Source organism: Ochotona curzoniae, unplaced genomic scaffold, assembly GCF_017591425.1.
Source record: "Ochotona curzoniae isolate NIBS_2020 unplaced genomic scaffold, NIBS_Ocur_1.0 scaffold_2587, whole genome shotgun sequence".
Lineage (NCBI taxonomy): Eukaryota > Metazoa > Chordata > Mammalia > Lagomorpha > Ochotonidae > Ochotona > Ochotona curzoniae.
The window spans coordinates 16,317,985-16,330,639 of NW_024467096.1; the positions used below are offsets into that span (position 1 = coordinate 16,317,985).

General features: G+C 44.9%; 1 protein-coding gene across 3 annotated transcripts in view; it reads right to left on the minus strand.

Moving 5' to 3' along the window:
* Positions 1-12,655, minus strand: part of IGF2BP2 (insulin like growth factor 2 mRNA binding protein 2) — a 169,887-nt gene that overhangs the window by 37,822 nt on the left and 119,410 nt on the right. For 2 of the 3 annotated variants that reach the window (XM_041002677.1, XM_041002679.1), the window contains exons 4-5: positions 10,970-11,021; positions 2,694-2,757 (exon numbers count right to left, since the gene is read on the minus strand). In XM_041002677.1, coding sequence (XP_040858611.1) covers positions 2,694-2,757; positions 10,970-11,021 — 116 coding nt within the window. Of the gene's footprint in view, positions 1-2,693; positions 2,776-10,969; positions 11,022-12,655 lie in introns of all 3 variants that reach the window. The other variant, XM_041002678.1, reaches the window with a different exon arrangement.

Below are 12,655 nucleotides of genomic sequence, written 5' to 3' on the forward strand. Positions count from 1 at the left end.
GCGCGCCGCCATCCAGATGCCCCCAGGTCACGCAGTGGACATGGAGACAAGTAACCACACTGCGCTACTCAAGATCAGCCAGATCTGATACACTTATGCACTCTGACTCTGCTCTTTTCCATCATTCAAGGCTGACTTCTCATAAAACAAACAAACAAAAAACCTCTTGGCAAATGCTGATATGCAATTAAGACCCTTGTCTGCTCATTCTAAATATGACACTGACTTGTTAGTGATTATTCAGAAACATATAAGCACAGATACAAAAGTTCTAACCCATCATATGTCTTTCCTAAATAGAAATTTTACTAAAGTTGATCAGTATTGCATGTACTATTTTCTAATGATTAGAACCATATATGTGTGTGTGTGTGCTTTATTAATTACATTGCATTATGTGACACAGTTTCATAGGCTCTGGGATTCTCCCAATCCCTCCCCACACCCTCCCCACATGGTGGATTCCTCCACCTTGTTGCAGTATTACAGTTCAAATTAAATCAAGATTCTTTTGTTGCAAGCATCTACCAAGCATAGAATTCAGCATCTTATTGTCCGGATAAATTCAACAGTTTCTTGGGGAGACCATCTCTGGTCTGAAGATAGAGCTGGCAGAATACCATCCCGATCAATTAAAAGCCCCAACATAACATCAACAACAATTTACAGCATTATGGAATTATTTGACATGGTATTGGGTAACCAATATGTTAAAAAATGCAAGTTCTTAACCACATCCTGTGACTACTTCATTGACATTTCAATTTTAGTTTATAAACAACCAGCTTCTATACACCTTAAAATGGCTCTAGGGTACTATTCAGCTGTCTCGTGTCTATTTTCATTTTAGTATTTAGCAGTTTATTGTGTTGAAGCATAATTTTGCTGAACTTGGCAGATTTTAGGATAGTCAACCTGGCTTATAACTCTAACAAGGCATATGTCAACAGTTGAGGTACAGAACAGTGTTAGGAGGGGTGTGCAGAGAAATCTTTGATACCCTAGTGAGGAGTAATTAATCTTTGTGTTTTACCTAGTAAGGTATATGGGAATCCACGCTGACCGTTAGCAGTCTTAGAACCATATATATTTTTTAAGATTTATTTTTATTGGAAAGGCAGATATACAGAGAGGAAGAGAGACAGAGAGGAAGATCCTCCATCTGATGGTTCATTCCCCAAGTGGCTGCAATGACTGGAGCGGAGCTGAGCTGATCTGAAGCCAGGAGCCAGCAGCCTTCTCCAGATCTCTCACGCGGGTGCAGGGACCCAAGGCTTAGGGCCCTTCTTGACTGCTTTCCCAGGCCACAAGCAGGGAGCTGGATGGGAAGTGGAGCTGCCGGGATTAGAACCGGCATCCATACGGGATTGCAGCATGTGCAAGGCAAGGACTTTCGCCACTAGGCTATCATGCTGAGCCCAGAACCATATTTTAAACATTTTTTCATGTCATTAAGTTTTTTCTTTACAATTATTTATTTATTGTCATTTAAAAGGCAGACAGACACACAGAGAGAACATAAAAGGGACAGAAAGCAGCAGCTCTTTCACCAGTTGGTTCTATCACCAACTGCCCACATGGCTGTGGTTGGAGTCAGGAGCACATTTAAAAATCTAACATGAAGTAGACAGATTCTTCAAATGCTTTTAGCAGAATTATCCCAATCCTACTAGGCTTCTCTTCAGGGTTTTGGAATTTATTACAAATAGCACCTTCTGAAGTCAGAAAAGGCAACAGAATAATGTCACATACAGCTGTCCAAGCAGGTAAGCAGGGCTGGACTGTAAATGACAGTTCTTGGCATATCCCCTGCTTACAGATGTGAACAAACACTTACAGAAAATTGGTTATTTTTGCAGGGCAAAGTAACTTTAAAAAAAACACTGGCATAAGATGAGTAATTATGTCTTCATGCTTGTTGAAAACTTGAAAAGGAAATGACCGCAGTTCTGGAACATACAGCCACAGTTGTATCATATCCATACAGCACATGGTCACATAACAGCAATCCTAAAGTCATCATAATTGTGATGAATTGACAGGTACTACAAAGATCTCCTACAGATAGATATTTCTATTTGCTGCTTTTTAAAAAAAATTAAATCCCAGGTCCATTAATAGCTAAGCTCAAAATTAATCACCACTGAAGCAATGCAGAAACAATGTGGAATCAATAGGAACTGGGATGAAAACTGAGGGTATGGAAAATGAAGCCACACTCAGACTTACAGAATAACTGATCCCAAACAACTCTCCCTGCTGCTGTCGCTCAGACAGAGCGCCTCCCAACACTGCATGGAGGAAAACCGGGCGTGTCAGATCCATTCAGTGTAGACAGAAACAGCCTTGAACGTCTTCATCAGGGAGCTGGGAGGAACTCCAGCCGAAGGGACCCCAGACAGTTGGTAGAGCAAGACTACGGGATATGATGCCACAGACCTGACCAGGTCAAGACACACTCCTTCCTCCTGGGTCTGGATGATAACGCTAAAACTCAGCATCTTCCAAGACAGAGCGCCCATGTGATCAGTAAATAGTCTGCCACAAATATGGAGAGATCCGAGGGCACGTCACGGGTAGCACAGACAGGCCTCCACAGCCTGCATGTTTTCAGAAAAGTCTCATAACCCAGGGCTCAACAGAATCCAAAGAGAAAACTGAAGCTAAAAGGAATCAAGCTCCAATTCACTTACGTCTTTGCTTCTTCTCTTGTTGCATATGTGACATTGACAACAGCGGTTTCTGTGTCTGTGTTGACTAGGGAAGAGGTAAAAATGACATTGTCACAGAAAAAAAAAAATCAACTTCTTATTTAAGCAGAATAATTACAGAGAAAAATGCATGAAACAACCCCATTATTCCAATCACGGAACTATTTTCATCTTTGTGCATTTACATGCATTCATGGTAATTTGTTCATCATATATAGCTCAGAGCTATATTTTATAAACACACTTACATGAGTATACAACAGGTACACTTTGTTTTTCATTTAAAAGTATTTATTTTTATTGGAAAGTCAGATTTACAGAGAGAGGGAAGGAGAGAGACAGAAAGATCTCCTATCCTCTGGTTCAATCCCCAAGTGGTGGCAACAGCCAGAGCTGAGCTAGCCTGAAGTCAGGATTCAGGGGATTCTTCCAGGTCTCCCACACAGGTGCAGGGTCCCAGAGGCTTTGGGCCATCCTCTACTGCTTTCCTAGGCCACAAGCAGGGAGCTGGATGGGAAGCAGGGCTGCCGGGATATGAACTGGTGCCCAAATGAGATCTTGGCTAATGCAAGGTGAGGACTTTATCCACTAGGCTACTGCGCTGGGCCCAGTTTTTCATTTTTAATGTCTACATAGAATTATAGAAAGTAAACAGACTATGATTCACCTAACCAATCCTCAATTGTTCCTAAGTGTGCTGTTCTCAGTATTTGCTCTTCAAAGTAGGGTTGCTAAATATCACCTTTGTTGCCAAATCCTCTGATTCTGTGTTCTTCTGAACTATTTCTTTAGGCTACATAGCCAGGTAAAAAAACATGATAATTTTAAATATATATTCTTAGGCTGTTCCTTCAGGAGTCTGGAACAATTTCTTGTACCACTTTTTTTAAATTTAAATTTTATGATACAATTCTGTAGAGTTGGGGGTTCCCCTCCAAAATTTCTACCCCCTGATATTTCCCATATTGTTACAATAGTATAGTCCTTTATAAGGAGTTATATTTCCATCAGTCTGCTATTTAAGTGTGCCCCAACACTGTTGGTACAGACAATGTCAGCAGTCCATCATCCCATTGTTTACACATGTCCACCAGCTTTATTGGGAATCCATCTTTGATTTGGAAGTAGGGATGCATGTTGCATTATCTTCACATCTGGATATGGCAGTCTCTATTGATTCATCACTATATATTCTAATTTGCATGATGATTTCCTTATCCTAGAGAGAATATATGGTATTTGTCTTTTAGGGATTGATTTATTTCACTGAGCATAATGGTCTCTAGTTGGGACCATCTAGTTGCAAATGGTTTAATTTCATTCTTTTTAATGGCTGAGTAATATTCCAGAGAAGATGTACCACAGTTTCTTTAAACACTCCTCTTTGAATGGGCACCTGGATTGTTTCCATGTCTTTGCTATTGGAGACTGTGCTGCTGTAAATACAGGGTTATAGATCCCCTTCTTATGCAGTTTTCATTTCCTTTGGGAATATTCCTAGGAGCAGGATAGCTGTGTCTATTCCACGTTCAATGATTAAAATTTTAATTGTCATGATTTTAATTTTTTAAAAGATTTATTTTTATTGGAAAAGCAGACCAGATTTATAGAGAGAAGGAGAGACAAAGAAAAAGATCTTCTGTCTGTTGGTTCACTCCCCAAATAGCCAGAATGGCTGTAGTTGAGCTGATCTGAAACCAGGAGCCAGGAGCTTCTTATTGGTCTCCAATGTGGGTGGCAGGGTCCCAAGGCTTTGGGCCACCCTCTGTTACTTTCCCAGGCCACAAGCAGGGAACTGGATGGGAAGTGGAATAGCTGCAACACAAACCGGCACTGATATGGGATTCAGGAGCTCACAGGTGGAGGATTAGCCAACTGGGCTATTGTGCCAGCCCTGAGACTTGGGCATCTTAATTGGGAGGTTAAATGTTCTAACAAATAAAAATCCCTATCTGTGATACATAACATGTTCTGATGCATACGTATAGTTAAATGACTAAATAAAGCTATTTAACATCAACATCACCCTATATCCTTTTTAATTTTTTTTTTTGGTGGCAAGAACACTTAAACCACTCTGAGCAATGCTTAAGTATGCATTGCTATTAACTAGAGTCTTCATGAAATACAATAGAGCCTCTGAATTCCTTCTTCCAGGCTAGCTAGAAATTGTGTATCTTTTGATCAACATCCCATTAAAACTGCAACTTCCAGCAGCTGATAACCACCATTACAGAAATGCTTTTAATTTTAATTTTGCGCATTGATAAGGCTGACCTGTTACAAGGCCAGTGCTGTGCTATGAAGGCTAAACTTCCATCTGCAGCACTGGCACCCTACCCTGTCAAGTCCTGACTGCCCCACTTCTGATCCAGCTCCCTGCTAATGGGCCTGGGAACGCAGTTCAAGTCCTTGGGTCCCTGCACCCATGTGGGACACTGGAGGAAGCTCCTGGCGTTGGACTGGCCAGCTCTAGACATTGTAACCATTTGGGGAATGACACAGTGGATGGAAAAAAATCTCTCTCTATCCCCCTCCCTCGCTCTCTTCTTCTCCTGTAACTCTGTCTTTCAAATAAAAATAAACCTTTTATTTTAATAGATTGAATCATCACTATTTTTTGCCTCCTTCTGCATGAACTCCTTGTCTGAGTTAAACCTGGTAACTGAACAATTAAAGAAAACTGACCATTCCACATCATGCAGCTAAAAGGAGAAAGTTCATAAATACCCAACTGGTTAGCAAGGGATTATTGGTATGAGTTGGCTGGTTTTGGTTCATAATGGCTTGACTCTTCTTTCATAGTCAGACATTAAAAGACAATTGAAAAGGCCAGATAAATCTTTCTAAATTCAAACCATCAAACTTACCCAAAAATATCAGGGTTTTTAAAGATTTATTTTATTTTATTTTATTGGAAAAGCAGATTTTACAGAGAAGGAGTCCCAGAGAAAGATCCCCTCTCCACTGGTTCACTCTTCAAGTGCCTGCAACAGCTGGAGCTAAGCCAATCTGAAGCCAGGAGTCTCCTACAGGTCTCCCATGTGGGTACAGGGTCCCCAGGCCTCGGGCCATTCTCCACTGCTTTCTCAGACCATAAGCAGGCAGCTGCACGGGAATAGAGCAGTTGGGATATAAACTGGTGCCCACATGAGATCCCAGTGTTTGCAAGTTGAGAATTTTGGAGCCCATTTTCCTGGGTCCCAAGAATATCTGTTTCTCAAAATGTAGGACTAAGTAGGAAGTGTCCTTTAAAATAGTTATGGATAATTTTAAAAAATAACAAAACCGCTTTTAAAAGTGACATAAAAATTCTTTCATGCAATAATTTTTACTCCTGGATCCATGCTGAGTTTTAGGAAATCAATGGCATCTTCCCTTCAAATGATGCAAACCTGTGCAAATAACCAATTTATCTGGTTTTTATAAATTTTTCCTAAGATTCTAAAAGTGAGAATGTGACCCCTCCAGTTTAAGAGATCATAAAAAAGTTTAAGGTCTTCAGGGAAAAAAATTGTTTGCTTAGTAACTTCAAGGTACTTCAGACCTGTGGGCTAATCTCAAGAGGAGCTGCTGGAGTTGGTGCTGTGGTGCAGTTAAGCCACTGTATGCCACCAGCATCACATCTGAGCATCAGTTTAAGTTCCAGTTGCTCCATTTCTGACCCAGCTCCCTGCTACTGTGCCTGGGGAGGCAGCAGAAGATGGCCCAACTGCCTGTGCACCTGGTACCTCCATGGTGTCAGCCATGGACAGAATTCCAGGCTCTGGCTTTGACATGGCTCAACCCTGGCCACTAGGACATTTGGGAAATAAAATAGCATATGGAGATTCTCCATCTCTGTAATTCTGCCATGGCAAATAAATAAATCTTTAAAAATCAAAAAGGAGGAACTGCCTCTGGCATCGCCATGCTGCAGACACTGAGCATACCCTGGGCCTTTGAAGTGCACACATTATTCTTTCCCACATGAGGGAAATAGGAACTAAGAAACTGTGTCCTTGGAAACCATGCCATTTTTTTCAGCTCTTTTTTTTGTCACCTTTGTGCATGCAAAGCAAAGTTTTGCAAAGTGAGATTATCTATGATTTTCCTAACAACCCTTTAAGATGATGGACGACTCCACGGTCCACAAGTACTTCAGACAGGTTCTCTTTGGGTGTCACCACTATTTAGAGAGTCAGGATGGACAGAATGATCCTGTCCCTTCTGTATATGTGGAGATGAGCCCGTGAGGGGCAGGTGGCTTTTCAAAGGATTTACAGTCAGAAGGGACTGAGCCTGCGTTCTGCTTTCTCAGCCAAGGCAAAAAAAATAATTTTTTATCACATATCACTACCTCTCCTCTCATAAGTCTGAAATCGACTTTTCTAGTCATCTTTTAAATTTTTTTATTTTTAACATTGTTTACTTAGTTGAGAGGGATGTATGGCCATGTGGGCCTCCAATTAGGGTGGGGAGGGTTGATGTATGGAAGGTGAGTGGGACAAATTTTTTTCCTTCCTCCTGTGTCCACAGGGGAATTGGCAGATAGGGCTGCTCCTTGCTGTCAAACTACATCAGCACCCATGGACGGTGGACAGTCATCAGATGATGCCCTGGAGACCCTGGTGTGGGAAAGAATGTTCCCAGGGTTTTGCTTCAGTGGTTTTGATAGTTCTGAGACGCTGTCAGCCTCATCACACTAGGTTTGAGAAAATCCAAGCTCTACTGGCTGACCAAGTCCACTTTGGTGCATCCACTAACCCAGACATGTAAGGCTTTGCCTGAACAGCTGCCCAACCTGTTCTACTTCCCATCCTGTGATGAGGCACTAAATGTCCTCCATCAGCTTAGATGAGCTGGATGTCATGTCCCCCATGTACATCTGGGCAGGCTGTTCACTGCACAGGCGTCCAGCTACTAAGGACTAGGTCCTTATAGGTCCTGGACTAGGTCCTGGACTAGGTCCAGGTCTGATATATAAACTCCAAGGTCAGACCACACCTCCTGTGATTTTCACTATGGTCAGGGTCTGAGTCCAGCAGTCCAGTCTGGGAGTTCCACAAGAAATTTTGCTTGTGGAAACCACAGACTTGACTCGTGTGTGCCAGCTAGTATAGGGTCAGGTTTGGTCTGTCACCTGCACCAGCCGCCACACTTACCAGTGGATGTAGCTGGCCGGTCAATTTTGCCGCCAACCCAGCCAATCCACCACAAGCCTGGTCCTCAGGTATGCCAACTGGTGTTATAACCTAGTTTTGGTGACCTAAAATGACTCCTACCAGGCCTGCCCCCACCCCCAGTTTTTGTGTGTGTCAGCAGGTGCTACACCCTAGCCAGGCCCATCCCAAATCCCACCTGGCGCTCCTGTACACCCACAGGTGCTGCAGCTTAGCTCAGCCCAACCTTTCTCCAGACTGGGCCTTGTACCAATGATGGTGGGTGCTGCCACCTGGTCCAACCTGGCCCACCCCCAGCTCTGACTCTTCTGCTCACCAGTGGGAGCTGCAGCCTAGCAGGGAAGCGCCCGCAGTTCCCTAACTAGCCCCACTGCACGTCAGGATTTTGCATTTGCTGGGAGGCATTGCAGTTCAGACTTACATGACTTGTACCCAGTCCCAGCACTTGCCATTTGGTGCTGTGGTCTCTGCATCCATTCCAGTTTTTATGAGCAACAGTGGGTATGACAGCCTAGCACATACCCAGACCTGGATCCCACACTCAACAACAGAAGCAATGGCCAAGCAGAAGAGTCCCCAAAGTTGTCCTGTGAAAAACCTGGCCTGCTCATAGCCCTGGTTTTTGCACATGCCTGTCTGGCACAGCACACCCTCAGTCTCAGCATTTACCAGCAAGTGCTGCAGTCTGACTCAGCCCAGGCTATCCCCAGTCCCAGCTAACTCAGCCAGGTGCAGCAGTCTGGTACACCTTCAGCCCTGGCCCTCATGTGAACTGGTAGATGTTGTTGCCCAAACCTGGCCTGGCTCTTGCTTGTGCCACCATGTGTTGCAGACTAGCCCAGCCTGGCCTGCACTAGACCTGGTCCACATGTACGTTGACAGGACTATAGTCCTTCTTGGCATGTCCTGCCCCGAGCCCTGGCTCACCAGTGGGAGCTGCAACATAGCAAGGTAATTCCCCAAGGTCTCCCACCTGTACTGCTCCCAACTCCAGATCTTGTATGTGCCAGTGGGGACTGTAGCCAAGCCTGACATGCTGCTAGCCCCTAATCCTGGCACTAATCAGTGGGTTCTGTGGCCTAGTCTGACTGGCTGACACCCATATCTGGCTCTCATGTGATCTGGCAGGTGCTGCAGCCTAGCCCAGCCTGTCCTGCACCTATTCTGGCTCTCCCAAGCACCAGCAGGTGCTAGGGCCTAGTCCAGTCTGACCTGCCCCCAGACTCAACCAACACGCATCCTGATGGGGGAGTCTCCTAAGTTCCTCGACCAGAACTACTCACAGCCCCAGATCTTTTGTGTACTGGTGGCTGCTTTGGCCCAGCGTGGCATGGTCCACTCCAGTCTCAGCTCTTGTTTCACAAATTGCAGCCTAGCTCTGCCTGGCATAGCCCAACCCTGTCCTGGCTCTTGTGCATGCCAGTGGATGTTGCAGCCTGGCCCAGGCAGGCCTACCACCGCATCTGCCGCATCTGGCCCACACACATATTGACAAGTGCTGCAGTCTTGCCTGGCTTGGCTTACCCCTAGAGCTTGACTCCTATGCTCCCCAGTGGGCACCTCGATCTGGCAGAGGAATTCCATAAATTCTCCTACCAGGCTTGTCTCTAGCCCCAGATCCTATACGTGTGGCAGCCCTGCTTGGCATGGTCTGCCCTCAGTCCTGACTTTTGCATGTGTCAATGGGTACCTCAGCTTGGCACAGTCTGGACTCCTCCTAGTCCAAGCTCCCACAGTGTCAGGTAAGTTCTGCAGTCCAGCCCGGCTCAGGCTATCACTACCCCCAGCTCTCATGCAAACCAGTGGGTGCTGCAGTCTCACAGAGGCAAGCCCACAAATCCCCTACAAAATCTGTCCCCTGGTCTGGTTCTTGTTTTTTGGTGTGTGCTGAGGTCCAGCCTGATGTGACCTACCCTCTCCCTGCCCCTACGCCTACAGGTACTGTAGCCTAACCCAGCCAGGCATGCCATCCAGCCCCAGCAGGCAGTGGACGATGTTACTCAGCCCAGCCCAGACCTCTCACATGGGTTGATGTCTTGGCATGACCCAAACATGTCCTCTGGTTCCCCCTACTAAACCAACCTATTTCAGCATCCTAGCCTAAGCAACAGGGAAGTGGTCGGTTCTGTGGGAGCCCCTAGAAGTCACGCCTCATTTGTTAATTATGCCTTCAGTGGCCTCCACTCCAACACGTTCCCAGAAACCGCCTTTCCTGGGCAATCTGCAGGCCCTCATACTGTGCAGCGATGTGGAATGCCTGGGACCAGGATAGTGTGTCCTGGTCCAGCTTACCCTACCTTCCCCACATATCTTAAACACACACAGAGAGAATAGGCAACTATGTTGGCACACTGGTATAGTTAACACAGATTTGGCATTAACCAGGCCTAAAACACTTGCCAGCTAGTGGCTGCTTTTCTCCCTGCAATGTAACACTTGCCAAGGTACAAGACAGCCCAAGCAGTTCTCTATAGCTGTGGTCTGGCAGTCTTAAAAGACACGCCCAAGACCCCTGCTTCAAATTTAAACAATTTTCTTCTACAAAATCTTAGCATTTTATGTGTGACCCTGGGCAAGAGCAATGCTGTCCCTAGGATGCTGGTTCTACCTGAGGGTACATGAAAGCCAATGTGGGGTGTGGTGCTCATTTCCAACAGATTTCTGAGCTCTTCCTGCAAGGAGCCTGCATTTCCACAAGCTCTTGAAGTGATTCTGCATGTGGGAATCTTGCTCACTGGGAAACCCTCAGTCCAAGACATCAGGGATCTTTTTCTTAGCAAGGAAAAGGAAAGCAGCAAAAGAATGTAAACTCAGTGACATTTCAGGAATGAGGCTTACCCCAGCCCTACCCAGTGCCTGAGCACATTACAAGGTACAGGGAAAAAAAGCCTGAAAATCCTATTGCTGAAAAAAAAAAAAAACCTCAGGTAAACAGAAAGATACAAATATCTCTCACACACAGACTTACATTCATGAACTCCAGGAAACCCGTTACATGAATTCATTATTTCTCCCTGAAGTTGATCCAACCCATGAGAAATAATATCCCTAAGGTTGCTTTCCAAACCTCAAATTGGTTGATTTCCTCATAATTACCTTGTTCCACATTCTCCACTGTCCCATACTGAGCCAAAAGTCCATCCAACACCTGAAAAAGAAAGCCTTAATGTCAAAAAGGGAAGAAAACATCATATAAAAATTTTGTGCAGTGATATTCCTTAGTAAATGAATTAAAGGAAAACAAGGATAGCTGCGCTAACAAATTGATAGCTGAGGCCTTCCATAAAAAGTCAGAAGTGAATATACAAGACTTGAATTTCTCAATTGGTTCCCAAGTGATTTGTTCACTAAGGTGACATGGCGGAATCTCAGAGTCGTGCTAAGTGTTAACAATCACTCAACATGATGGCTTGAACCTACTGGCTATTCTTCAAACAAGAAGTGGAATAAATAAGAGTGAGGTTTACTTCTCCTTCTTAGAAAGTAAAATGATTCTTCAATCAGCTTTCCTTCCAGGAATCTGCTTATTTTACAATGTATTGGGACATGCATGTTCAAAATTCTCTGTAATAAAAAGGTTTTCAAAAACCAGTGAAGGACCCAATGCGGTAGCCTAGTGGCTAAAAGCCTCACCTTGCACATGCCGGGATCCCACATGGGTGCTGATTCGTGTCCTGGTGACCCTGCTTCCCATCCAGCTCCCTGCTTGTGGCCTAGCAAAGCAGTTGAGGATGGCCCAAAGCCTTGGGACCCTGCACCTGCATAGGAGACCCGGAAGAGGCTCCGGGCTCCTGGGTTCATACTGATGCTGCTCCGGCTGTTGCGGCCATTTAGAGAGTAAATCAATGGATGGAGGATCTTTCTGTCTCCTCCTCTTTGTATATCTGATTTTCCAATAAAAATAAAATCAATGTTAAAAAAAAAAAAGCCAGTGAGGGGCGGGTGCAGTGATGCAGCATGCTGGCTCTTTGCCTATAGCTTCTGCATCCCATATGGGCACTGGTTCTAGTTGCAGCTGTTCCACATCCGATCCAACTACCTGCTTCTGGACTTGCGAAGCAGCAGAGGGTGGTTCAAGTAGTTGGGCACCTACACCCATGTGGGAGAACTGGGGGAAGCTCCTGGCTCTTGTTTTTGGTGGGTTTAGCTCTGGCTGAGTGGCCATTTGGGGAGTTCACCAGCAGTTGGAAGAGCAATCTCTCTGTCTCACCTTATTTCTATGTAGCTCTGCCTTTAAGTAAAAATAAATGTCTTAGGAAAAAAAAAGTTAAGTAAAGTATCCTGTTTCCTTTCAAGTGATTTTGACTTCCTTTGGTTTGGGGAATACAATATAGGGTAGTTTTGTTTTTAAATAATGCTTTAAGCCACTCTCCATATTCTATCTCACTTTGTTTTAAGGTAGTAAACTTACAAGTTTTACAACAGTGGAAACACATCTTAATTGTTGCTCATGGCATCTAACCCACCACAAACACAACCTTACTCAGGGAGCAGAGTTTAGCCTCATGGTTAGGAGCAACTGCATCAAACAAACAAAAACAGCTGCATCAGCCCCATGCAATAGCCTAGTGGCTAAATTCTTGCCTTGCAACTGCAGGATCCCATGTGGGTGCTGGCTCGTGTCCCAGCTGCTCTTCCAGTCTAGTTCCCTGCTTGTGGCCTGGGAAAGCAGTAGAGGATGCCACAAAGCCTTAGGACCCTGCACCAGTGTGGGAAACCTGGAAGAAGTTCCTGGGTTGTGGCTTCAGATTGGCTCAGCTCTGGCCATTGTGGCCAGTTGGG